Source organism: Balaenoptera acutorostrata, chromosome 11 (assembly GCF_949987535.1).
Source record: "Balaenoptera acutorostrata chromosome 11, mBalAcu1.1, whole genome shotgun sequence".
Taxonomy (NCBI): Eukaryota; Metazoa; Chordata; class Mammalia; order Artiodactyla; family Balaenopteridae; genus Balaenoptera; species Balaenoptera acutorostrata.
The window spans coordinates 89788632-89813048 of NC_080074.1; the positions used below are offsets into that span (position 1 = coordinate 89788632).

Consider the following 24417-nt stretch of genomic DNA (forward strand, 5'->3'; position numbering starts at 1 on the left):
ATGTGTATCATCTCACCTTACAAAACCTTAAAAGGCAGTTATTATTTCTATTTTTAAAATGCAAAAATTGAGGCTACGTTAAATAACTCATACAATGTCACTTCACTAAGAATGGGCAGAGGCAAAATTCAAGGTCTGTATTTTCCACTATCAGGTTGCTGCCCTAAAGTAAGATGTGGATTTAGCATTCTTTATATTTCTCTAACACATTCAAATTCAAAGGAAATGACAGATTTTGTTGACAATAACAGCTTACATGTCATAAGCATTGTCCACTATTCCATAATATCCACTATCCCATAATAAAACATTAACTTCTTTTCTTAGTTACAATGCTTAAAAATTAAATTATTTTGAAACTCTATCAATAACTTGATTAAACAAGGCAATCTCCTCAGATTACTTAATGAGTGAACATACCCTTGGTAGGAGACTGTTAGTCCTGCCACATCAGAATTTTCACAGCCCAGCGCAAAAAGGGAAAGGAATAGGAGGTACCCAAGGACAGATGATCCCAAGTAGAGCTTTGCAGCTCCACACACACTGATTCTGAATTTTTTCATGACTATCCCCCCAGAGAATATTCCAAAGGCCACTGCAGGTATATTGATGAGCCCTGAGGAAAAAGAAAATTTTGTGAATCTCTAAAAGAACTATGAGTACACTCACACAAACGTTCTAAGGGATTATACAAAATTATACAATAGTTTCTGACTTATTATTAACTACTTGGTTAATTTAAGTTATAGAAATATAGAAATATTTAATAATTAGTTAATCGTTACTCTCCTATTTCAAGATGACTAAATTATAACATGATTTCAAAAAAGATTAGTAGCACATTTCAAATATACTGTCAACGTGATTCTCCCTTTCAAGTTCCCTAGGATCTATAAGCTGTCCATGAAGGGCCAGCGTGATGGCGAAGTTCCTGAACAGCATATGAGATGTGCTTCTTGCCTCCCAAAGCTTCTTTTCTTTCATCTTAGGTATTTTTGAGTCATTTAATGAGGTAGAAATAACACATTGATTTCTTCATTGCACACTTTTTCCACTCACACCGTAAAATGTGTTGCTCTTACTGTGTTGGTCAAAAAGTTCATTCAGTTTAAAGTAAAAATAAGACATTTTTCATTTTCACCAAGAACTTTATTGAACAACGTATTCAGTAACCGAACAAACTTTTTGGCCAGCCCAATTAAATGTTTATCATCTAAATATTCCAACTGGAAATATTAGCTGTAATTTATCCTAGCAACTACAATTTGTTTCAGTTTATTTTATATGATTTCTCTTGAATTTAATATTTATGTTTATCCAAATATCAGGAAAGCTACAAGCTAGTTTATTATTATATATTTTAGTATTATTAATTACTATTAATATTTCAGCACACTTGTTCAAGTTAAAGACCCTATTCTTTGTTACTATCCCAAACAAGAGTTATGAGGACTGTGTAAACTGTTTCGAGATGCTCAGCAGAATTACGATATAAGCTGGAAACTTTGATTTCCCAGGTGCATGAAAACCTTAGCCATTAGGATGAAACAGTAATGAGTTATAGTAATAATAGTACTTTAGGATGTTTTTAAAGCTTTTTTCCCAGTGAAGTAAAAGTCCTGGTTATATCATGGACCCTCACAATATTACTCTAATGTTAGAAGAAATAAGTATTAAGATTTTTATTTTACAGAGAGAAAGAAATGCAAGAAAAATTTACATATTCATATAACCAGTTGGGTGCAGACAAAGAAGTAAAATTAGCCATCCTTCTTGGGCATAATAAGAGGGTTTTTTTCCCTTCACAAATTAAGATAGTTTTCCATCACCTCACAGATTTTTAATGTAACTTTACTTGATTCTAGAACAGATCATAATATAATTCTAAATTTCCTATGCTAGCTTAGCCACAAAAATAATAATGCTTTCTCTTATGATCATATTTTCACAAACAATTCTCTTAATTTTTCCTTATTTGTCTGTGTAACATCTCCAAAAATTGAGAATGATAATCATTGTCAATGATAGTCAGTGTTGATGTATCTTGTCAACTACTTCCTATCTTATTTAATCAAAAAATTTCAAGAAATTAAGCAAAAATAAATAATTGCAATCTGTGTATTAAGAAGGAAAAGGAAAGATCATGACTTCATAGTGATAGGAAAAGCCTAAATGAAAGGTTCAGCTGTCTAATCAAATTTCTTTCAGTAGAAATTGGAATGGAAATTTCTTAAAAGCCCATACCCTTAAAAAAAAAAAAAAAATTTAATCTCATACTTTCTAGTCCCTGACTTTGAAAAATTTCTGTTGTTTATTTTTCTTTCGTTTTATTTGCAAAGTTAATTAACACAAGAAAATGCTATTTCTAAACTTTAGAAAGAATGTGACCAACATATAAAAACATGTACAGTAAAATAAATTTTCATTGGATCAGTCGGCCCTTGAACACTTTAGGGAAATTTCTGTTTATTCTTTCCTCCATGTCATATCAAATGCTTTCTCTGAGAGTAGAAGGGAAATGTGTCTTTTCTGTGCCTTTCCCATATTTTATTACAGAAAGGGTCATTCTCCCATAATCCAAAGAAAAAAGCTGAAGGAGAAAAGAGAGAGGGGTAGGAAAGAAAAGCGAAGAAAGGGAGAAAACATATTTGTTGAATGAGAGCTATGTGCATTTACAATCCATTTTATATGTCTTTTTTCATCTTTATTTTAACCCAGTGATGCATTTCTTTTCACCATTCTACAGAAAATCAAAACAAGTGTTAGGGATGTTGAATAATTTACCTACTTCCCTTATTCTGCTGTATCCCATACTTAATAATGTAAAATTACAATGCACTCAGGAAAGTATCCTAGTAATAATGACGTGGAATTACTAAACATTTTTACTTAGCTCTCACAAAAGTACTTGAATTATCTATAGATATGCCAGAAACTATGAGGAATTAGAGTTCCAGGCAACCTTTGATAGATGGCTCAAAAAATTCTGATGATGAGTTTGTTCGGATCTCAGAGTCCATTTCAGTATACAGAGTGGGGTCATGGATTAAAAGAAATCAATCAGCCACAATTCAAAAGGTAATTATTAATCAGATTCTTCCTGACAGTTTTCCAAAAATAATTATGCCCAGTGAGGAAATACAACTCAGAAGCTCAGGGGAAATAATTTTATTCCTGGCTATATCATGTATGTATGTATGTATGTAAGATACATATGCATGATATTGGGCAGGCCATTGAATCTCTCAGAATCCCACATTCTTTCATCTGTGCTAATTACTCTTAAAGATAATTTTACAGGCAAAACATATTTCATTTATTATCTACTTAATAAAGGAATGAGATTACATGTAATTTCATTTCTTTTCTAAGTAACTTCCCCCCGCAAAGGCCCTTAATTTTCCTTTATGAAATGAACTTTTCAACTAGAAAATTTTAAAGAACTTATTCATCATTCTTATTCATCATTTTGGGAGCAAAATCAAAGGCCCCCAAATCTCTAAGTGTTATGTACATGTTGAATAATAAGAAATAAACATATACTTAAAGGTATGTTCTTCACTACAATTCATGGGGAGAAGATGGTCTCTTCATTTTGATAAATGAATCTTGACCTCCTTCACATAACACAAAAATACTTTGTATGATGTGAAAATACTTTGAAAAAAATACTTTGAAATGGATTATAACCTAAATGTAAAAGTTAAAACAATCTACTAGGAACAATATTAAGAAAACATTTTCATAACCTTGGGGTTTGACAAAGATTTCTTAAAACAGGCTCAAAATGGCACTAATGAAAGAGGAAAAGATTAAAATTGGACATGATTAAAATTAAGAAGAGTGAAAAGGCAAATTGAAGTCTATGAGAAAATGTTTGCAAAACATATATTCAATAAAGAACTTGTATCAAGAAAAAATACAGTACGCCTACAAACCAATAAGAAAAAGATTGACAATCCAATTAAAATGGGCAAACGACTCAAACAGAATTAACAAAAGATAACGAAATGGCCAAAAGCCTGGGAAAAAATGCTCAACATAGTTAGTCAACAGATAAATGCAAATTAAGTCACAATAAGATACCATCACACCCCATAAGAATGGTTACAATGAAAAAGACTGACAATACCAAACATTAGAAGGATATGGAGCAATTGGAGCATTCTTACACTTCTAATGGGAGTAAGCATTTGCACGACTCTTTTTTGAAATGTTTTGGCAATATCTGCCAGATCGAAACATATTCCCTATGATCCAGCAGTTCTACTCCAGGATATAGCCAAGACAAATGAGTGAATCTGCCTACCAAAATACGTGTGGACTGTTCACGCAGTGTTACTTATGATAGCCCAAAGCAGTAAACAACCCGAATGTCCATCAACAAGAAAACAAACAAAAAGAAAAAAAAAAAAAAGAAAACAAACAAACTGTGGTATATTTATGTAATGGGATATTACACAACAATGAGAAGAACAAACCACCACTACATGCAATAACATGAATGAATCTTGTAGATTTCACTTCCATTGAAAAAAGCTAGATACAGAAGAGTACATAACTTATTCCATTTATATAAAGTTCAAAAACAGGCAAGACTGATCAATAATGCTGGAGTTCAGAATAGTTATTAACTTGGAGAAGAACATTGGGTAGAAGAAGTTTTGAGGGAGCCTTCTGGGGAACTGAATTGTGCTACGTGTTCTAGATAATGATCACCACACAGATATATACATGTAAACATTTATCCTGCTGAGCTATACATTTAAGGTCTGTAGACCTAACTGTTGCTTATAAGTTATGTCTCTAAACACAAAAGAAATGTTAAAATAAAAAGAATGTCAAAATTTCATTCCTCTTCTAGTCTTCTTAAAGTCAGTACAAAGCTTTGATTGGCATGGATGGGGTGTGGGGTTTAAAAAAAAGCCCTAAAATATCAATATTTCTTCAGGTCAACCATTAAATAATAAAATTAAATTAATTTGAATCAATTAATGTTGAAAGTAAAATTCAACAATGATTATAGCCTTCACATTTAGAATTTAGGGGAAGGACAGCAGTTCAAAGAGTCAATTAGAATTGCATCTGCTAAGTGCCCATTATCCAGGATTATTATAAGAAATTTATACATCCCAAAATATGCTCAGCTGTTTCCTCACACACACCCCCACCCTGATCTCTTTCAGAGATAGATGAATAGAGCAAGTTTTAAAATATTTTATGAAGAAGAAATGATTTTAAGCCATTGGAGTCTCCTATCATAAAGGAACATGTCCAAAGGAATAGAATATGTTTTATACTTTGAAACAGTAGCATTAAATAACACCTTTGTGGACTAAAGGAGCTAATCCAGGTTTTAAAGTATCCAATTGCTTATAGGATGGTGGTTTTATATTTGGAGGTTCTGGTTCTTCTTCATTCATCTTCTCATTTTTTTTTTTTTTTTTGCCCTTGAATATGTCTCTTATTGGCTGTCCTGCTGTGCTAGAAACACAGTCCTTTTAAATAACCCAAATGCCAGGAATCAGAGAAGTCTTTCAACTCTGAGCAAACACAAACTTTGCTTTGCAATGCACACCTTTTAACCTGTCTGAATACTTACCTTTTGTAGTCCTAGAAACTGTTCAGGTAAAATGGCCACTGTTATGAGGTTTCAGCTACACTTGAAAGACAAATATCCAGTACTAACAATCTCCTAATAAGATGCATATTTGGTCTATGTGGTATTCTCGTGGTCATTCACACATAGTTCTAAACAATTTTTGCTACAAAGTCGTACCACAGACTAAATATTTTACTCTGCTAGATTTTTTCGCTTACTTTTTGAAATGCCATAAATTACCTTCAGTCTAAATATTGGAACAATTTCTCTAAAGTTACTAAGGATTAACAAGACACAGCTGATATTGCCTATTGGAAAGCAGGAAGGACAGAGAAGCATACCAATAACAAAGTTGGCCTTAGAGGATGATTGCCCATACTGTTGCTCAATGTACTTTGGTTTATAAGTGACCATGCCAAATAAGGAATTGAACTGAACGGTGCTTGCACACAAATATAAGAAGTACACTGGATTTCCAAAAAGACTCTTCAGTGATGGCAGAAAATCTGTGAGACAAAAATAGCATGGAGTAATTAAAGACAGTGTCACACTTGGCAGAAGATACAGCCATGGCATCAGGGCTTAGAGGCTGAGTGTCATTGTCATGGTTCTGAGGAACATTTATAGCATGGTACACACACGCACTCTAGATATTAAGCCATTGGCACAAGTCAAGGCTGAGTTCCGGCCAGGCTCAGATCCAGACATAGGCACTCACTTCTACAGGCATAAAATCTAAATTATAAATTAGAGTGTCAGTCAGGAACAGATTCCTCTGATGTGGGTAGAAGACACGAGGGATAAGAATAGTCCCTCACCACTGAGCTGGGAGTCATGGACAGGACATTAAGAACTTGAGTTTTCTGGTCTCTCTCCTTCCAACTTGGGTCATGGGTGCAGAGAAGGGAATATGAAAGTTATCTCCAGTTAATTATTGTTAGAAATGAGCTTTGGTATTCTCCCTTCTTCTTTTACGCAGCCAAACAGAAATGTGAAGATTTTCTATAAATGTCAGTATTGCTGGGCCAGTTGAGGGGGACCAATCTTTCTCATAGCCACCCATTTCCACGTGGGGGGAATTCACTAGAACACGTCTGACCTTTGGCCCCATGCTACACTCACTCCTTTGATCACTAGTGGGACACGTGCACTGGTGCACATTTTCAAGTGGGTGGATGTCATCTGTTAAAAGGCCACAAGCCCTGAAGATTCACTCTTTTCCGTCCACCCAGGTGAATGTGAAACAACCCTCCCAGGGAGGGGCAGTTGCAACGTCTACACTGAGGAGGTGTAAAGGTGGGGACAGCAGCAAAGAAGGTTACCAAGACTTTGGGTCAAGTTCTTCAATCAGTTTTCCAGTAATAAAGCTGACTTTTTAATAATCTTCATTTCTGCTTCCTGTACAGTTTCTGTTTTTTCTGAACACATGAAGTGGAGAGAGGGGTATTATTTATAGATCGCCTATAAAGTTTCAACAGGAAAATGGAAAGTGTTTCAAAATCAAGGAGAATCTGGCTCACCTCTTGCCATTTCCATGATTTTTGCTTTTTCTCCAAGAGGTGTTTGGTAGTCCGTGTGATCATCCATAATAAACTTAGATTTCTCAGAGGAGGAATTGGAATCCTCTCTATGCCGGGGTCTTGGTAGACTCTTTGGTAAATACCAGAAAGGCACAGCTGCCAGAAGACTTATGCTTCCTGCTATTAGATAACCAAGCCACCAGGCACCCACCCATTGTGGATCCTTTGGGGTGATGGTTATATGATCTGAAAAAGAGGGAGGGTGGCCAAAGAGCATATACAGCAAAGATAGTGTGTTGAAGAGTCCTCTTTTTAAAAAAAAAAAAATCCAAACGTTACCTCTATCACATCATAAAAATACCTAATAATTCATACATGATAACCTTTTCTAATCTGAACATTATTGTTATCTTGCTTTTTGAAGGAAAGAGGGTGTTTTCAGAGCATGAATATTTCTCCTTTTGTTTCTTTGATTAAAAGTATAGAGTCTACATACTGGAAGGGGTCTCACTCTGCTCTGGGCTTCTGTCTGGACCCATGACAGGAAAAAATCAACATGTGAGAAAGAATTATGAGGGCTTAAAACCTTCTGCCAGCTACCCCACATGAGTACCACTTTCATCTGATTTACATATTGAATGTTTGTCTAAGACTTTACTGGAAGAAAAAGTTATGCCCTATGCCCTCTGGCCCAAATCTAGTCTGAGCCACTCAGAATGTTATTTATTAAATGATGATTGAGAATACTTCAGAGCTATTCTAGGTTCAAAGCAAGATTTGTATATGTAATTAAAACATCAATATCTAATCATCATAAAATTTTATTTTTGATAATATTTCTTATTTGACAAAGGTAAGCATTGACAAAGTTTTTTAACCAAATCAAGTTTTTTTTTCTATATAAGAACCTATGAAACATATTATTATACTCTACCTCTACAACATTCTATGAGAATCCTTTGACAACTAGGCTCAATTGGTACTACGTTATACTCACTACAGTGTTTTAACTAGTTTACCACTGCATGTGCATTTCTTCCCTTTCACAATATTTCTCTGTACCACTCATCACACCAACACTTTCTTATCTATATCAGTCTCCACGACCAGATTTTAAACTTCATGAAGTAAAGGAACGCAACTATTGGGTTGGCCAAAAAGTTCGCTCTGGTTTTTCCATAACTTCGCACAGAAAAAGCCGAGCGAACTTTTTGGCCAGCCCCATATTTTGTTCACTGTGGTAGAACATCACTTGAGATAGAGTAGATGTGAAATAAATTTGGTAGTAATAATGAATAAATGAATATATAAAATTTTTGGAATGCATATTCCAGTTTATTTGATTAAAATAGGACAACTAGCCCAAGAGTTTTGCATTCTTTTTTGACACACAGTAATCATTTATAATACACACTAATGACAATGCAATTCCAGAATTTATAAAAATGAAACTTGTTTTCTTGTTTTTTAACTGCCTTCTAGGGTGTCTTTAAAAAAACCAGATGAATTTTATCTATGTCAAGGGACTACATCTTATATAAGGAAAGAAACAAATTAATAACTATGGAAAGATGAGGCCTCCATTTATTTCCTCCACAAGCATTCGCCCAGAAGGAAATTTAGTCTCACTAGAATATGCCTTCTACTAAAAAAGACTTGTACATTAACTAAGGAAATTTTAGTTGCCAGAAGACTTTCAATCTTTGGCCTTTCTGACAAGTCCAGAAATATGTTATCAATTGATGTGACTGCAGTAAATGTTGATTCACCTGAAACCAACAAGAGCCAACAAGTAGTCACAGCTGTTAGTCTTAACTAAGCTGGAATGCCTTTGAACTGGGAAACCAGAAGTGGAAACTGATACATCCGAATAACAAACTATGGGTCATCCGGTTCTAATCACCACCTATTTTTCATATTCCATACACATACAATCATGTGTGATGATTGTATCAGGAATAAGTTTTCCATGGATTATTTCCATTTTATGAAAGACTACCATCCTGTCATTTTATAAAAAGGCAATTTGATATTTTCTGTACTATTCCTATTAAAAAATTACAGTAACTAAACAAAGTAAATGAATAAATAGAAATAAACTCCCTTACCTAGATTTACAAAGCCAACGTCAACATACAGTTTGGCACATAATGAGCCTAACAGGAAGCCAAAGATTGGTCCTATAATTGCAACCGTCTGCACACACCCTGCACCAAAAAAAAAAAAAAAAAAAAAAAAAAAATGCAATTTCTTTGCTCTTGTAAATTAATTTTTAAACAAGAGATGTGCATAAGATCCGGTTAGTCACTGAAAATGTTTCCTCAACTCTTCCCTTAAGTGTGCTTGATTTGTCAATTTTTCAACCTCATTGAATCGGAACTAAGTCCTCCTCAGTGTTGGAAGAAGAATGAACATTTTTAAGGCATTAATTATCTCTTAGTAAGAAAATAACACTAAGACTCTGAAGAAGTTAATTTCCCCAAATGGAGCAAATTTTCCTCCCTAGGATTAGATTCCCCCTAGTGATAAAAATCAGAATTATACTATTTTGACAATCTTTCAAAAACCTTTTATGGTCAGTTAAGCATAAAACTTGTTTTGACATTAAAATTGATTTCTTCCACGTTAATGAAATGTGCTTGCATTCAGAGCTTCTGGTGGGACCATCTGCAAGTGCAGTAACTATGCAGCCAGCAAAGGAGCTAGACTTGGGAGAGGGGAGAGGTGTCCTCTGGAACGCTCAGGACGCACCTGGGCAGCTTTCACAGGTAGGGGGAGCAGATCTCCCAAATGACACCATTTCTAGTAACCAGGAAGATTGGTCTTCCTTGCAAAATATCTCCCATCTGCCTTTCGTTTCATCACTGAGCTTATGCACATATCCCTGGGAGAGTGATTTAAATTAACTGGAGGAATAAATAGCAGTTACCAGATCCTTTTCAGAATAGAAGAGAGGGCAAAGGAGAGTGAGCAAGCTCTGAGCTCCTGGACCGGACAGGAACACCCTGACACCTGTGTGCATCTCTTGGTCGCAATCTTTCCTCTGGTCCCCAAAGTAATTGCCTAGCATGTGCCATGGAGCTTCTGTTCCAATTCTAGGTCCTAATCTATGCTGCAGTTTTCCATTAGAACTGGTGCCCTGTTTTTAACTACAGCATGCTTGGATATCATCAGAGACCTCTGGAGTTCTGTGTGAGTAGCCAGGGCAGAACTATACCATGGACCTACCTACAGCCCCCTCAATGAATTTAAATCTTGTCCTTCTGTCTCTGAGGGTGAGACTCTCAAAAGGTCAGAACCCCCAAAATCAAGACTAATGCATGAAACAGAACAAATTTAGCTTCCGAGACATAAGAGGCACTCCATAAATGCTGCTTCCATTCGTTTACCTTTGGAGTTTGCTATCTTTTGGGTATTGTGATTTTAGCTGCTGGTTTATCTGCTGGGGTCTGTCCAGACATACGGTTGGCTCAGGCCTTGCTCTTGTCCTTCTTCTGTATCCATGAAGATACTTGCACAAGTCATATATCACAGCAGTTGAGCTCACAGATATTTTCTTTTAATCTGATATTCTTTCCCTAATGCAATAGGTCCTTCTAACTGAAGTTTCTTCGCTATCCAAATCCTCAGTGTGGACTTCAGAAAAATGTGAACTGAATAAAGGAGTTCGATATGAAGTGTAAAACCTTCCACACCCTATTTAGTTGAGAATGAAGCTGAGAAAACCAGGTACCCTGTATCCCAAGAAGATGAATGAGGTGGGCATTACCAATATAGAAAGCCGCATTGTCCTCATTAGCAAAATCATCAAGGTAGGCGATGCCCAGAGGCTGAATGGGAGTTTCTCCAATGCCACGAAGAAGGTTCCCCAGGAAGACATAAGCCCACATGGAGGAGCTGGCATCAATTTCACATTCTTGAAAGGAAAGCAAATGAGGTTGAAATTCGATCACTATCGAAGTTAAACATTTATTCTGCATATCTACAAGTTGTCCTAAAGTTGCATTAGAATGCAGAAGTGAAATTTGCCATAAATCTAAGTTGATAGGAGTTTGAGCAAGATATTTTAGGCAGTGTAAATCCCCCAGAGACCAAGGAAATCTATTGTTTCTTGTTCCTGTCCCCTTATTTCTTATTTTCTTTCTTTTTATTTCATATTTAGAATGAATTCTTTGAATTCCTACACTCCAATAACATTCAATATCCTGTCTGGGACAAAATACAAAAATTTGAAGAAGGCTTTTCTCACCTTAACCTTCAAACTTTTCTATTTTGCAACAGAAGTCACTTGTAATTTTATTGCTGAACAAGTTTTATCTGAAATTCAAAATTTTATATGGGTGATACTTCAAATTTGAACAGCATTGCCTACAGTTATAACTGTTTGATAGTGAATGGCCATGTTAAGGGCTCACGTTTCAGAAACAAATTCATATAAAAATTTAAAACCTTATATACCTTAGTTGTATAACTATTCCAACAAAAAGAACCTTTTGACAGTATTTTTAGAGGGAAATCCAAAGCTAACAATTTAAAAATGCTTTCATAAAAGTCATGTCTTAATATGAACATGTGAAGTAGAATAATTACTCCCATATAATAAATTAAATATACTTTGCAGAGTTTGGTGACTTTAATAAAAGCAATAATATTAACCATCTCTAAAAATCACCACTTCTGGATGCTCCCTTTCTGCAAGGCACTGGGCTAAGTGGTTTGCAGACATTTTCAAATTGAATTCTCCTAATAATCCTATGAGGCAGGAGATATCTTCTCCTCTAGTAACCTTGAAAGTAATTTTTGAAGGTAAAGTATGGGTTATGAAGAACTGGGATGAACGCTTTTGTATAGATGAGTCAGACTCTGTGACAGAAAAGATTACTATGTAGTCGTGTTGCTTTTAGTTCTGATTCTACCTCTTCTAGAAATGTAGCCAAGTGACCAGGGATTTTTCATTTATCTTCTCTGGATTTCTATTCCACTTCCCAAAATATAACGGGGACTCCTTTTTAAAAATTGATTCCAATGTCAGTTCCAGCCATGACATTTGTGGGGTTCTATGCTTGTTGGTAGAGGAGTCTTGTAGATAAGTGTAGACACCTTAGCTTTGTGCTTTCCAGTACAGTGGCTACAAGCCACATGTGGCTATTGAAATTTAAATTAATAAAAATTACATGAAATTAAAATTCCATTTCTCAGTCACACTGGCTATATTTCAAGTACTCAATAGTCTTGTGCAACTAACAGCTATTGTACTGGACAGTATAGATACAGAACATTTCCATCATCACAGAAGTTCCTGTGGAGAGCTCTGCTCTAGAGTATTTGGGTGAAATGGGGTTTGTGCACAAAGCATTTTTGAGAAGAGACCTCTATTTACCCCACTAACCCCTTTAGGATAAGCCTTGTGTCCGCTATGTCTAACATCCGCGTAAATCTATGACTTTAAGGGAGCAGGATCTCATCTAAAGGAAAGAAAAGGATCGAGTTGTGAGTCTTATACTCTGTACCTGCCTAATAACTGGTCTCTTTACATTAAAAAATTTTCATTCCCCACCCTAAACCCTATATCCCTCTTTTTAACATTAAAGGCTTAAATATTTCCTAATTAGTTGTATTGTCATTGATACCATGTCTCTCCCCTGACTGTCAAAACCAAGAACAAAATAAAATATCTTCAGTGACTGTACATTGTGTACAGGTGAAAGTCCAAATTCTTTAGCTCATCTCCTTGCCTCTTTATATGGACCTGAATTAAACTTACTATCCATTATATTCTTATATAAACAAGCCCTCTGTTCTCATCCATTGATTTTTATATGCCCTCCTGAATTTATCTATTACCTTCGTTCACATTTGCTTTTTCTTCTGGAATGCTTTCTTTTCATATAGGATGACAGGGTAAATTTGGTGACATGTTTATGATCACCCCATTTTCACCCCTCGTATTTCAATATTTCTTTTAATCTTTTGGCCCTTCCCTTCATTCAAACAGCCAGACTTCTCAGGTTCATTGACCAGGAAAAGGACATCTCAGAAGAAAGCATTAATGAGGCTGTTAGGGGAGTGAAAAGGTTTTATGGTGTAGATAAAAGATTTAGATGAGTAGCAAGTATATAAAGAAGGACTTCCACGCTGCCTCTGTAGAAATGGATTCCCCAGCCTAGGGGTAGCGAGTAAGATGAGGGTGGCGGGGAGGAGGTATTGAGCATATTTATGCTAAAAGGCTGTGGAGAGAGGATTTGAGCACCTTCCAGTTCAGCATCCCAGAGACATGGCAGACACCTGTGGGTAGATTCATGGACTCCATGAGTGAAGAGAACCTGTGCCACTGTGGCCAGGAAGAACTCAGGGAGGTAGCAAGATCCCGAAGATGAGATGACTGCACAGTATAGCTAGGCACCCCTGCCCCTGCCTCTTCACAGGGTTTCCAATGCCTAGAGTAACGCAGAAGAGATTGTTCCCATGCTCCCAAGGGGGGTCCACACATAGCCTTGCTTTGCAGTACGGGTCAGCCATGTGGAACTCCGGATATGCTAACGAAATTCCCCAAATCCTCTCTTGTGTGGAAAGTAGAATTATTTCCATGTTTCCATGATGGTCACTTTTGCAACCGAGAGAGCCACTGTGCTAAAAAGGACACGAACATGGACATAAGATGACCCCAAGATGACATGTATGAACAAACACTGTGGCCAGAGGGATTTTAGATATTTACGTTGACAGGACTACTGATAACACCAAGACATCCCCTCCCATAACTTTCTCCTTTACTATAATGTAAAGCTCCCTGGAATGTAAGCAACCCCTGGGAACATGGGTAGAGGTTAGGGACAAATTGACTTGAGATTATGTTTTTGCCATTCTGATGAAAAGGGGCTGAACACAGAAATCAAGTTGAGTTTGGAGGAAAAATATATTTCTTTTATATCTGAGCAATGGGCTGAGATTTTTACATGCTAAACTAGTTTTACCCTGTTTCACAGCTTGCCTTGTTTGGAACCACTGGAAGTTTTGCTCAGTCACCAGCAATTAATGCCCCATCCTTCCATAATATTTGATTATCTGAATATTTTCTTAGGATCTCATCTCTGCTTTATATTCTAGGAATTTTTATGGCACTATAATATCTCAACTTAAGTAGTAAAGCTTTTGACAGCAAAAAATCACATAGGTACTTTTTGTTCATATTAAAGCACCTATAACATCTTTAAAAAGAGCTTGTTTAGTCAAGTAAAAAGCAATCATCTTACCATTATTTATTTTGGATTGTGATTTTTCCATAACTGAGATTGGTAATGGACTGTTTGACCCCAGGAAACATGGAGAGATGCTGAAAGTGGAATTGGAGAAAGGAGAATACCTTTCATATCTGTACCTGTATAAAAAAAGCATTTTCTTTACTACGAGCTCATTTAACATCATGCTAAAAATATTATATGTGTACTACTTGACTCATTAGGGGACCTGGTTGAGTTTACAGCTCTCGCAGAATCTGAATCACTAAACCAAACCAGCATTTAGTTCACAGATATTACACCATATCTGAACCAATTACCCAGTGTCATGAAAGAAAATAAAAGAATGATTTAGAGAGGCTCATTTTAATATAAAATAATGACTGTAATCACCTACTCGATTGGTGAAAAAATATCCAACACTCCGTAAAATCATGATTATCTCTAAAAGCAATAATTTAACATCCATGGCCATTGGCACACTGTACTTAGAGTTGTAAATGTAGTAGAACACCTGAAATGTGGTTTCTAGAGAACTGATAATGATACATGGGCTTTTTGAACCATTTTTCCAGACGGTATCCTTTTCCTCTTCAGTTTATTAATCTGGCTCTAAGTTATTTCTAATTTCACCCTTTCCTCTGTTTATAAGGTTACCATAGCAGCTGGATTGAAGAGCCAGTGCCGAATGGTAGGGCTGCGATCATTCTATCTACGGCCCCACAGTGCCATACTCCCTCTCAAATTATCCTTTAGGGGCCAATTTCTTTGCTCTACATGCACCCTTCAGAGTAGAGGTACCTGATAAAAGGACATCACATCACCTTGATTCTCATTTTGTTCAGGCACTATGTGACTAAAGGCTAATAATCATAGTGATGTTTGAAATATCAGTAGTAAAAACCTATTCAGCATGATAGGGACAAGATGTATTGAGTTATTAACATATTCAGATTGATAAATTGGTTACCTTATTATCAGTGTTGCATAACATACACCTCAATGGGTCTATGAACCCCACTAGAAAAGTAAGAACATTTTTGTATGTATGTGAGTATTTAAGGGAAGAGGTTCATAGTTTTTGTCACTTTTATCAAAATGGGTCCTTGACCAAAATTGGTTAAGAACCACTTAATGAGGATAACTTTTGTAATTTCTAGCTACAGAGGAGAGCATTTAGTATTAAAATCATGGTAAATATAATTTTCTTTCTTTAATATAATTCCAGAGAAACCAGAGACTATTATAATGCCTAAAGACTCTTTAAGATGACTGTCAATAGCAATTATGTAGTATTTTGAAAATTTTTAATTACTTGAGCTTTCAGTTTAATCTATCAAAAGGCAACCACTGCACACATAATTATTTAGATTTTGAATAAATAGAATTTTATGTAAGTGCCGCCTTTGTCACTAATTACTATATATGACACTGAGAAAAATCAATTAACCTTTCCAGATTTCGGTTTTCTTAGTTGTAAAATGAGGACTATAGATACGGTCTGTGCCTATTTAGGCTCTATTGGATGAGACAAATGATTGAACAGGGGACCAATGGTATAAATGATTTTAAATCAGGGATATTAGTTCTGACCTAGCTTCCAACCCCGACTGACACAATCTTGATGCGTGAAGTTCTACAGTAGCCTCCTAAATAGTCTCTCTGCTTTCACATTTGCCCTTCCTGAGTTATTTTCCCAATCTGTAGTCACTGTGTCCCTTTAAAAATATGTCAGATTGTGCCATTCTGCTCAAAACTCTCCTCTGTCTTCCCATCCCTTTCTGAGGAGGTGAAGTCTTTGCAATGATCTGTGTCCTTACTACCCGAGGTGTGGTCTGCAGACCAGCAGCATCAGCTGAATCTCAACCCCAACCCCAGAGCTACTGAATCAGAATCTACATTTTACCAAGAGCCTCCGGTGATTCCAATGTCCATCAGAGTTTGAGAAACAACCTTGACGTCTCCTCTGTACCCCCTCACACTTTCCCGTTGCTCATCCCTGCAGGAGACCACATGCCTGACTCCCTCCTCCTGCAGGAATGTCCCATTCACTGTTCATTTAGCCTGGAATCTTCTTCTCCAGATGTCTGTATGGCTCTCTCCTCATCTCTTTCAGCCCTTCACAAAGGTCACCATCTCGGTGAGCCATCCCCTGAAAACCCTACTTTACACTGCAACGCTGTGCACACACTTATGTGTCTCCCTGGGTTAATTTTCTCTGTAGCACTTAACATTTCTGGCATATCTCATTATTTGTCTGTTTATTTATTATCTATCTCTTCCTAGTAAGATCCGTAAGAGCAGAGATTTTTGTCACTATTCTATCCCCATTACCTAGAACAATGATCAAACATATTTATTAAATTCATGAGTTAGATGTGTAAAATAGATAGCTAGTGGGAAGCAGCCGCATAGCACAGGGAGATCAGCTCAGTGCTTTGTGACCACCTAGAGGGGTGGGATAGGGAGGGTGGGAGGGAGGGAGACGCAAGAGGGAAGAGAGATGGGGACATATATATATGTATAACTGATCCACTTTGTTATAAAGCAGAAACTAACACACCATTGTAAAGCAATTATACTCCAATAAAGATGTTAAAAAAATTCATGAGTTAGATGAACTAACACACATAAGGCTGAACACAGTCTGTTGGGGGTAGTCCCTCAATAATTGGTATCTATAATTAATATTATGTCTAGTTGCACATTGAGGGTACGTCTGCTAGGCAGAGTACACTCCTCGGTGACAGAACCAAAGTTACATTTTGGACAAGTACCCAATTAGTGACTAATGCTGTGAAAGGTTGGAAAGAAGTTATTGTAGTAATCCTCAGTAGACAGCAAACTTCATGAAGGAAAGAACTGTGTATGGGGGTATTTTTGTTTTATTTCATTTTGTTTTTTCCCCATTACCTGGCACAATATCAGGCAAATGGCAGACACTAAATAATAAATGAACAAATATATCTTTCAACATATAAAAGGTGGTTGATAAGAATCTGTGTTTGTTTGGCACCCTTTGTCAGCACTAGCCTGTCTGGCTTCTCTTAGCTATACTTCTCTTTCTGGTTTTCTTGTATTAGTATGTTATATTTGTCATCAACTTGAAGTAACACTATTATTAATCTCAATGCAACACCTTTGAGACAAATCATTGCTGTCTCTGGTTAAAACCAGCTGGCTTAATTATCTGAGGAGGGTTGAAAACAATGCACAACAAGAATGACACAGCTCCTAGTTATGTCAGGAAACTTGGTAAGCATTTTACCTGTGTCATTCCATTTAATATTTGCAACAACATTAGAAGCTAACTATTATTTTTAATACCTATAATACCTATTTTAAGGTATTATAAACTGAGGCCTAGGAAGGTTAGATGACATGCCCAAGGTCATATAGAAGAGCTACTGATGCGCTGCAGAATGAGTTAGGTCAAGGGTCCAGGATTTATCTAGCCTCTGAACCTACTTTCAAATTTTAATATTTTTAGTAGTGGAACTCTTTTCCCCCACTCTGAGCGAACTGTTGCATGGAAGTTCAATGACTAGAACAGATAACACAGCTATGAATCAATCAGGAGTTAGGTGGATTGGAGACCCTTTTCCTCAGCCTTCTCCTTTGTCTCCTCCTTACCCACTGCCCACATATAACACCTTTGCATAACCTCAGTGATCTAAGGAAACTTCTGCCCTGTGGAAAGGAGGCCAGATAGGTGTCCAAAGAGTAGGCAGAAGTCTTGAAGCCACAGACCCCTCTTCATGTAAAGACAAAGGGGCCAGAGAAACCACCCAAATAGATAGGAAAGATCCCACACAGAGGATTCTGTGAACTATCTTTACAGATTGGACACAGAAGTCAAAATCAAATTATATTTATATAAGTGACCTGGGAATCCAAGAAAAAGTTTGGACCAGATCATTTCTAAGTCTCTCCAGATCTAAAATGTCATGGTATGATGGTCTAGAGTGGACAGTCATCAAAGAATTACTTGATATATATAATGCTGGTTTTAAGAATCCAGTTCTATAATTAGAAGACACCTAACCCCGAGAAGGTCACCAGACTCTCTAGGTTATGGTCCTTAGCTCTAAAATTAAAAAAAGATAAAATATGCTCTCCTGCCTCACAGGTTGTTGTAAAGGTGAAATGATACGACAAAATCTTTGGAAATACTAAAGTTGTATTCAAGAACTAACAAATTACTAACAAAAGTATCAACAGTAAACTTCAGGGTTAAAGAATACAAGCACCCCACTTCTACTGAGAAAGTTCTATGAGATAATATTTGAACATCGTATAGTTATTTCAGTTGGTCATGTATCCCTAAGTCAATGATCTGCCAGTCAATTGTACCATGATCCAGCATACTGTCTGTAACATTCATTTATTACCCCTTTGATACTCATTTGACATTTACCACATAATTTATTACTTTCTCTTTACTTATATATTTTGCCTCCACACCTAAGTTAAAGCATTTGAAAGAAGGCATAATCGTGAAAATTTCCCTTTAAATTTTGTTGACATAAATACATAGTAGTATATTGAAAAAATTTTTTACAGATTATTAAATCATAAGTAAAATTGTAAGTATTTTGAAATTTTGCCCAAAGTGGGTGTAATAAAAATAAGATATAAATTATCATGGTTTAAGACAGGAGTTATTTTCTTAAATTTAAATAATTAATTGTAATCATCATACAGTTGTTTGTTAAGGCAAGAAAAAGATGTTTGCTTTAGACTTACTGCTCCATGAAGAACTGAGGCATTGCAATGAGCAATGTTCCAACGCCCATGATTAGGCACCCTGCTCCAATTATTTTTGGCCTGTGAAGTTTGGCTCCAAAGTAGCTAACAAATGTTATAACTAAGAGATTTCCTTTGGGGAAAAGAATAAAATGTTCATAAGTTAGACAACTTAGAAAAAGTCATCAGCATAACTAAATGACTATAACTAAATGAATGAACGTCTATAGCAGGTTTGGCAATGTTTTGTTTTGACTAAACCATCTCCCACTATCTTCCCCATCATTTGTCTTTCTTTCCTTTAATCTGAGATGACTGTTGAACTATCTTCAGATTCATTATTTCAATCATCTCATCCTTTTATCAAAATATTGATATTTTTATAAACAACCCTTCTACCTTGTTTTCATCCACCTTAATTATTTGTCCATTTAAAGTGTTCTATCAATAAATCAAATTGTAGAAGGCTTCCTTTAGTTGTTCTCTTAAATTTTCCTTGGTGATTTTGAAGTAAACTTTATTACTCTTTCTTCATTTGTTCACATTTTCTATTAAAACTTCTATTGGTTTCCCATTCGCTCTTGAAACATACATCATATAGTATTGCTTTAGCTGATATTCCCAAAAGAAAAAACAAACACAACTCTACCTCACTTTAAATGAAATCAAATTATGAAATGCATATTTATATACTTTTTATAAAAATATGATTCAAAATACATATAAAAATTACTCCACATAACTTCAGAAATACATCAATTAGATAAACTCAATGTATGCTCATAATACAAATTTTATAAAATAGAAAGTCTCCATAAATTATACCCATCTCTTTTTTAAAAATATAATTAAAGAATACATTTTTTTGAAGGTGGGGCTTAAGCCTTTCTAAAATATCTCTAGTGAAGGATGTGATAAATTACTTTTAGTTGATGATGGTGTTAACTGATTAAACATCCTTTAAGGAAGATTTTCTAATGCCTTGCTGTGCACAAAAATTACTGGAAAGGAGTGGTGGGGGAAACAGAAACGTTAAAAATGCAGAATCTTGACAGCTCTAAACAGTTTCTGATTTCATGGATGGGGGAGGGGGATGCAGGCCAAGAAATCTGCATTTTTAATACTAGTTCAAATGTGTTGATGGAGATGGTTCCTGGAATACGCTTTGACAAACATTGCTTAGGGTCTTAGATTTCAAGGGGCTTTAAAGTTTTAGCTATTTGCATTGGGAATATTTAGTTTTTAAGGACTGTGGTGTTAGATAAAGTAAAACTTAGCAATTCTCCAGCGATTGATTGTGATGGCTGTTGGGTGGCCTTGCTTTGATGTTCTCAATGTTTTCAATTTTCCAGAAAGAGTAGTTTCCTTACATCTGTAAGCAATCATCTAATGTACTACTGTTTATTCACATTGCCAGCTTTAGTCAAGTGCAAAAAGAGCAGCAATTTTTATAGCCTTGAGGGCAATAACAATAGTGAAAAAACCTTGCTCTAGTCTACAGTGGCTCCAGGCTTTATGGCTCCAGGAAGAATTAAGCTCTTTTGAATTTTCATATCAAAAAAACTTGAGTATGAAATTTCTCGTTTGACATTTAAGTATTTAGTAGAAGAAATTTTGTACCATATTGATAATTATGTCTATAGTTTTGCTAATGTGTCACAGTAAATAAACCAAACTAAAGTGAAAGTTGACTTTCAGTTTATAGGTAATGTGTCCCCACCACTACCACCATTATCTCCCTCCCCAACTCCCATACCACCAACATGTCACAATAAAGGACTCATGTTTACAGGCTGTTTCTATGTTACATTAGTGGGTATGCCAAACACTACATAATACCATTTGAGCTTCTGTGAAGTCTATAGAAGTTTTTGCTTCCTTTATTTAGTATCTTTTCTGAGTTCTCAGAAGATATACTTAGAAAATAAATAGTGATGTCTAATCTTTAAAAAATCAAGTTGGATATCAATATTCTTTCACATCTACTACCACTAACTTCTGAAAAAGAGGGCTTCCCTGGTGGCGCAGTGGTTGAGAATCTGCCTGCTAATGCAGGGGACACGGGTTCGAGCCCTGGTCTGGGAAGATCCCACATGCCACGGAGCAGCTGGGCCCGTGAGCCACAATTGCTGAGCCTGCGCGTCTGGAGCCTGTGCCCCGCGACGGGAGGGGCCGCGATAGAGAAAGGCCCGCGCACCGCGATGAAGAGCGGTCCCCGCACCGCGATGAAGAGTGGCCCCCGCTTGCCGCAACTGGAGAAAGCCCTCGCACGAACCGAAGACCCAACACAGCCAAAAATAAATAAATAAATAAATAAATAAATAAGAAAAAAAAAAAAAAAAACTTCTGAAAAAGACAACAGGTCCAGAGAGGTTTACAAATACATTTTATCAAATTTTCAAGTACTAGATTTTCTCTCTTTCTCTCTTCCTCTTTTTCTCTCTCTTTCTCTCCCCACACCCACACACAGTACTTCAGATAACAGAAAAGAAAGCTACCCAACTCATGCTTTAAGACCAATATACCCTTGCAATTCAAACTAGACAAGGACAATGAAAGAAGAGACCAAATGCAGTTTATTCTAGGAGTGCAAGGGTACCACCAAATAAGAAACAAATCTGTTAATTAAAGCTCTATATTAAATAATGGAAGAGGAAAAATTCCATGGTTATCTTGAGAGATGTAAAACATTAATATAATTAACCATTTATAATAAAAAATCTGAGCAAATTAACTTTTACACTGTATCTATCAAAACTGCACAGCACAGATATTGTTTAATGGTGAAATTTTAAAAGTATTTTCATTAAGTTAAGATACAAGAGAAGGATGCCCACTGTCACTACTTCTATTGGGCATAGTGCTGAGCCCAATGCAATAAGGCAAGAACAAGAAATAACAAATCTAATAATTGGAAAGAATGATATACAGTTGTCTTCTGTTTCAGACAGTATGATTATTCAGGAAAATCTACAGCATCTATAGACAATCAATTAAAATTAACATAAATTCAGCAAGACTGCTGTATATGTATAACATTAGATGTTACTACTCTTAGAGTATTACAGGAATTACTAAATAAGAAATGTAACAAAAATTCTTTTCACAATAGCAACAAAAACTTTAAATATGTAGGAATAAATCTAACAAAAGATAATTAGTATATGTATAGATTATAAATAGAATACTGAAAGCTATATAAAAGAGGCCTAAGTAAATTGAGATATATACCATGTTCTTGGATGGAAAGACTCACTAACATAAAATTTCAGTTATCTGATTTGATCTATAAATTCTATGCAATTTCAGTCAAACCAAAATTGGATGTTTCAGGAAACTATTCCAAGTAGAGCCAAGAAAAAATTTGATGGAAAAGTTGGAAATTTTCCTACCTAGTAACAGAACTAATTATAAAACTATAATCAAGAAGACAGTCTTGTATTGAGTCAGGGATCAACAGAAATCTTATGGAAAGATTTACACCTAAGTGATAAGTTAATATATGATAAAGAGGGTATTGCAAATAACTGGGTTAAGTATATATTGAATTAGTGCTGACTGGACAATTCATTATAATAATATAAAGAGATTGCAACCTGACCTTGTATTTTAAAAAATTGTATTTTAAGGATATGCCTTTTCTGGTCCAGCATGTAAGAAGCTAGAAGTATCCACTTCATCCTAACACCAAGTAAGAAGTTGAAAAATCAACAACTCTTCTTAGATCTGTCAGAAAGATGGGGTCATAGGGCAGACTGCTGTCCCCAAAATTGGAGAGACCAATAGGCAAATGCAGAGAATTGTGGCCAGCTGGAATAGAAATCCACAGCAATAAATCTCCTTGGGAACCAGTGTTATGGTAAGAAAAACCTGAACTATAAGTGACAGGAGGCTCAGCATCAGCAATTCTGAGAGATAAAAACTCCAGAGGGACCCAGTGATTGAGGGCACACAGTCTCTTGTGAGTTTTACTTCAGGAGCTCAATTAGGTTCTCACAGTGAATATTGGAGAATAAAACTTTTGTGCTTGCAGCATGGGGAGGGGAAAGGGAACCATTTTGAAATACACCAGAGCACTCTGTTTTTCTTAAGAAAGTCTGCTTTTAGGGGAAACTAGTAACCAGAGTCTAACCTGCTGGGGCATTATCAGAGCCCAACTGACCTGGGGGAAGGGAAATACCCAACTTCAGCTGTTCTAGCTATCCTGTCCCATCAGTGAGGGATAGGGGGACTGAGAAGCACATCTGAAGTTCACAGTCCAGAGGCATAGGCTCACTAAGAGCCTGAGACCCATAGGACTATAGAATACTTCCTCTCCCTCACACAATACCATCATATTACTAAAGGCCTATTTATAGCAGTTCCTTTTACCCAGTACATCATTTCTGGCTATGAAGGGAAAAATTATAAGACATACTGAAAGTAAAAAGAAAAACTTTTTGAAGAGACAGCAAGAATCAGAACCAGACATGACAGAGATTTTGGAGTTGCCCGACTAGAAATTTAAGACAACTATGATTAAGATGCCAAGAGCTCTAACGGAAAAACTAAAGAGCATGCAAGAACAAATGGGTAATGTAAATCAGAGAGATGGAAATTCTGAGAAAGATCCAAAAAAAAAAAAAAGCTAGAGAACAAAAACATGGTAACAGAAATAAAGAATGCCTTTGATAGGCTTGTTGGTAGACTGGACACAGTTGAGGAAAGAATCTCTGAGCTTGAGGATATATCAATAGAAAACACCAAAACTTAAAAGCAAAGAGAAAAAAAGACTGAAGAAAAAAAAAAAAAACAAAACAGAACAGAATATCCAAGGACGTGGAACTATAAAAGGTGTAACATACAGGTAATGGGAATTCCAGAAAGAGAAGCAAGAGTCAAAGGAATAGAAGAAATATTTAAAATAATAACGACTGAGAATTTCTACCAAATTAATATCACACACCAAACCACAGATCCAGGAACCTAAGAGAACAATGAGCAGGATAAATGCCAAAAAATCTAAACTAGACATATCATTTTCAAACTACAGAAAATCAAATATAAGAGATAATTTCTTTAAAAAAGCTCACCTTACTTATAGAGGAGGAAAATAAGAATTACATCTTATTTCTCTTCAGAAACCATGCAAACAAGAAAAGAGTATAGAAAAAATTTTTGAAGTGTTGAGAGAAAAAAACCCCACCAACCTAAAGTTCTGTACCCTGTTAAGTTATCCTTCAAAAGCAAAGAAGAAATACTTTCTCAGACAGACAAATGTTGAGGAAATGTGTTTCCAGTAGACCTGCCTTTCATGAAATGTTAAAAGAAG

The 24417-nt window shown here is 35.9% G+C and overlaps 1 protein-coding gene across 6 annotated transcripts in view; it reads right to left on the reverse strand.

Annotated features, from left to right (window-relative positions):
- Window positions 1–24417, reverse strand: part of SLCO1C1 (solute carrier organic anion transporter family member 1C1) — a 57022-nt gene that overhangs the window by 15363 nt on the left and 17242 nt on the right. For all 6 annotated transcript variants that reach the window (XM_057556806.1, XM_007194816.2, XM_057556808.1 and 3 more), the window contains 7 exons: window positions 19107–19239; window positions 14376–14500; window positions 10892–11038; window positions 9231–9329; window positions 7123–7368; window positions 5944–6108; window positions 421–616 (listed from right to left, as the gene is read on the reverse strand). In XM_057556806.1, coding sequence (XP_057412789.1) covers window positions 421–616; window positions 5944–6108; window positions 7123–7368; window positions 9231–9329; window positions 10892–11038; window positions 14376–14500; window positions 19107–19239 — 1111 coding nt within the window. The remainder of the gene's footprint in view (window positions 1–420; window positions 617–5943; window positions 6109–7122; window positions 7369–9230; window positions 9330–10891; window positions 11039–14375; window positions 14501–19106; window positions 19240–24417) is intronic.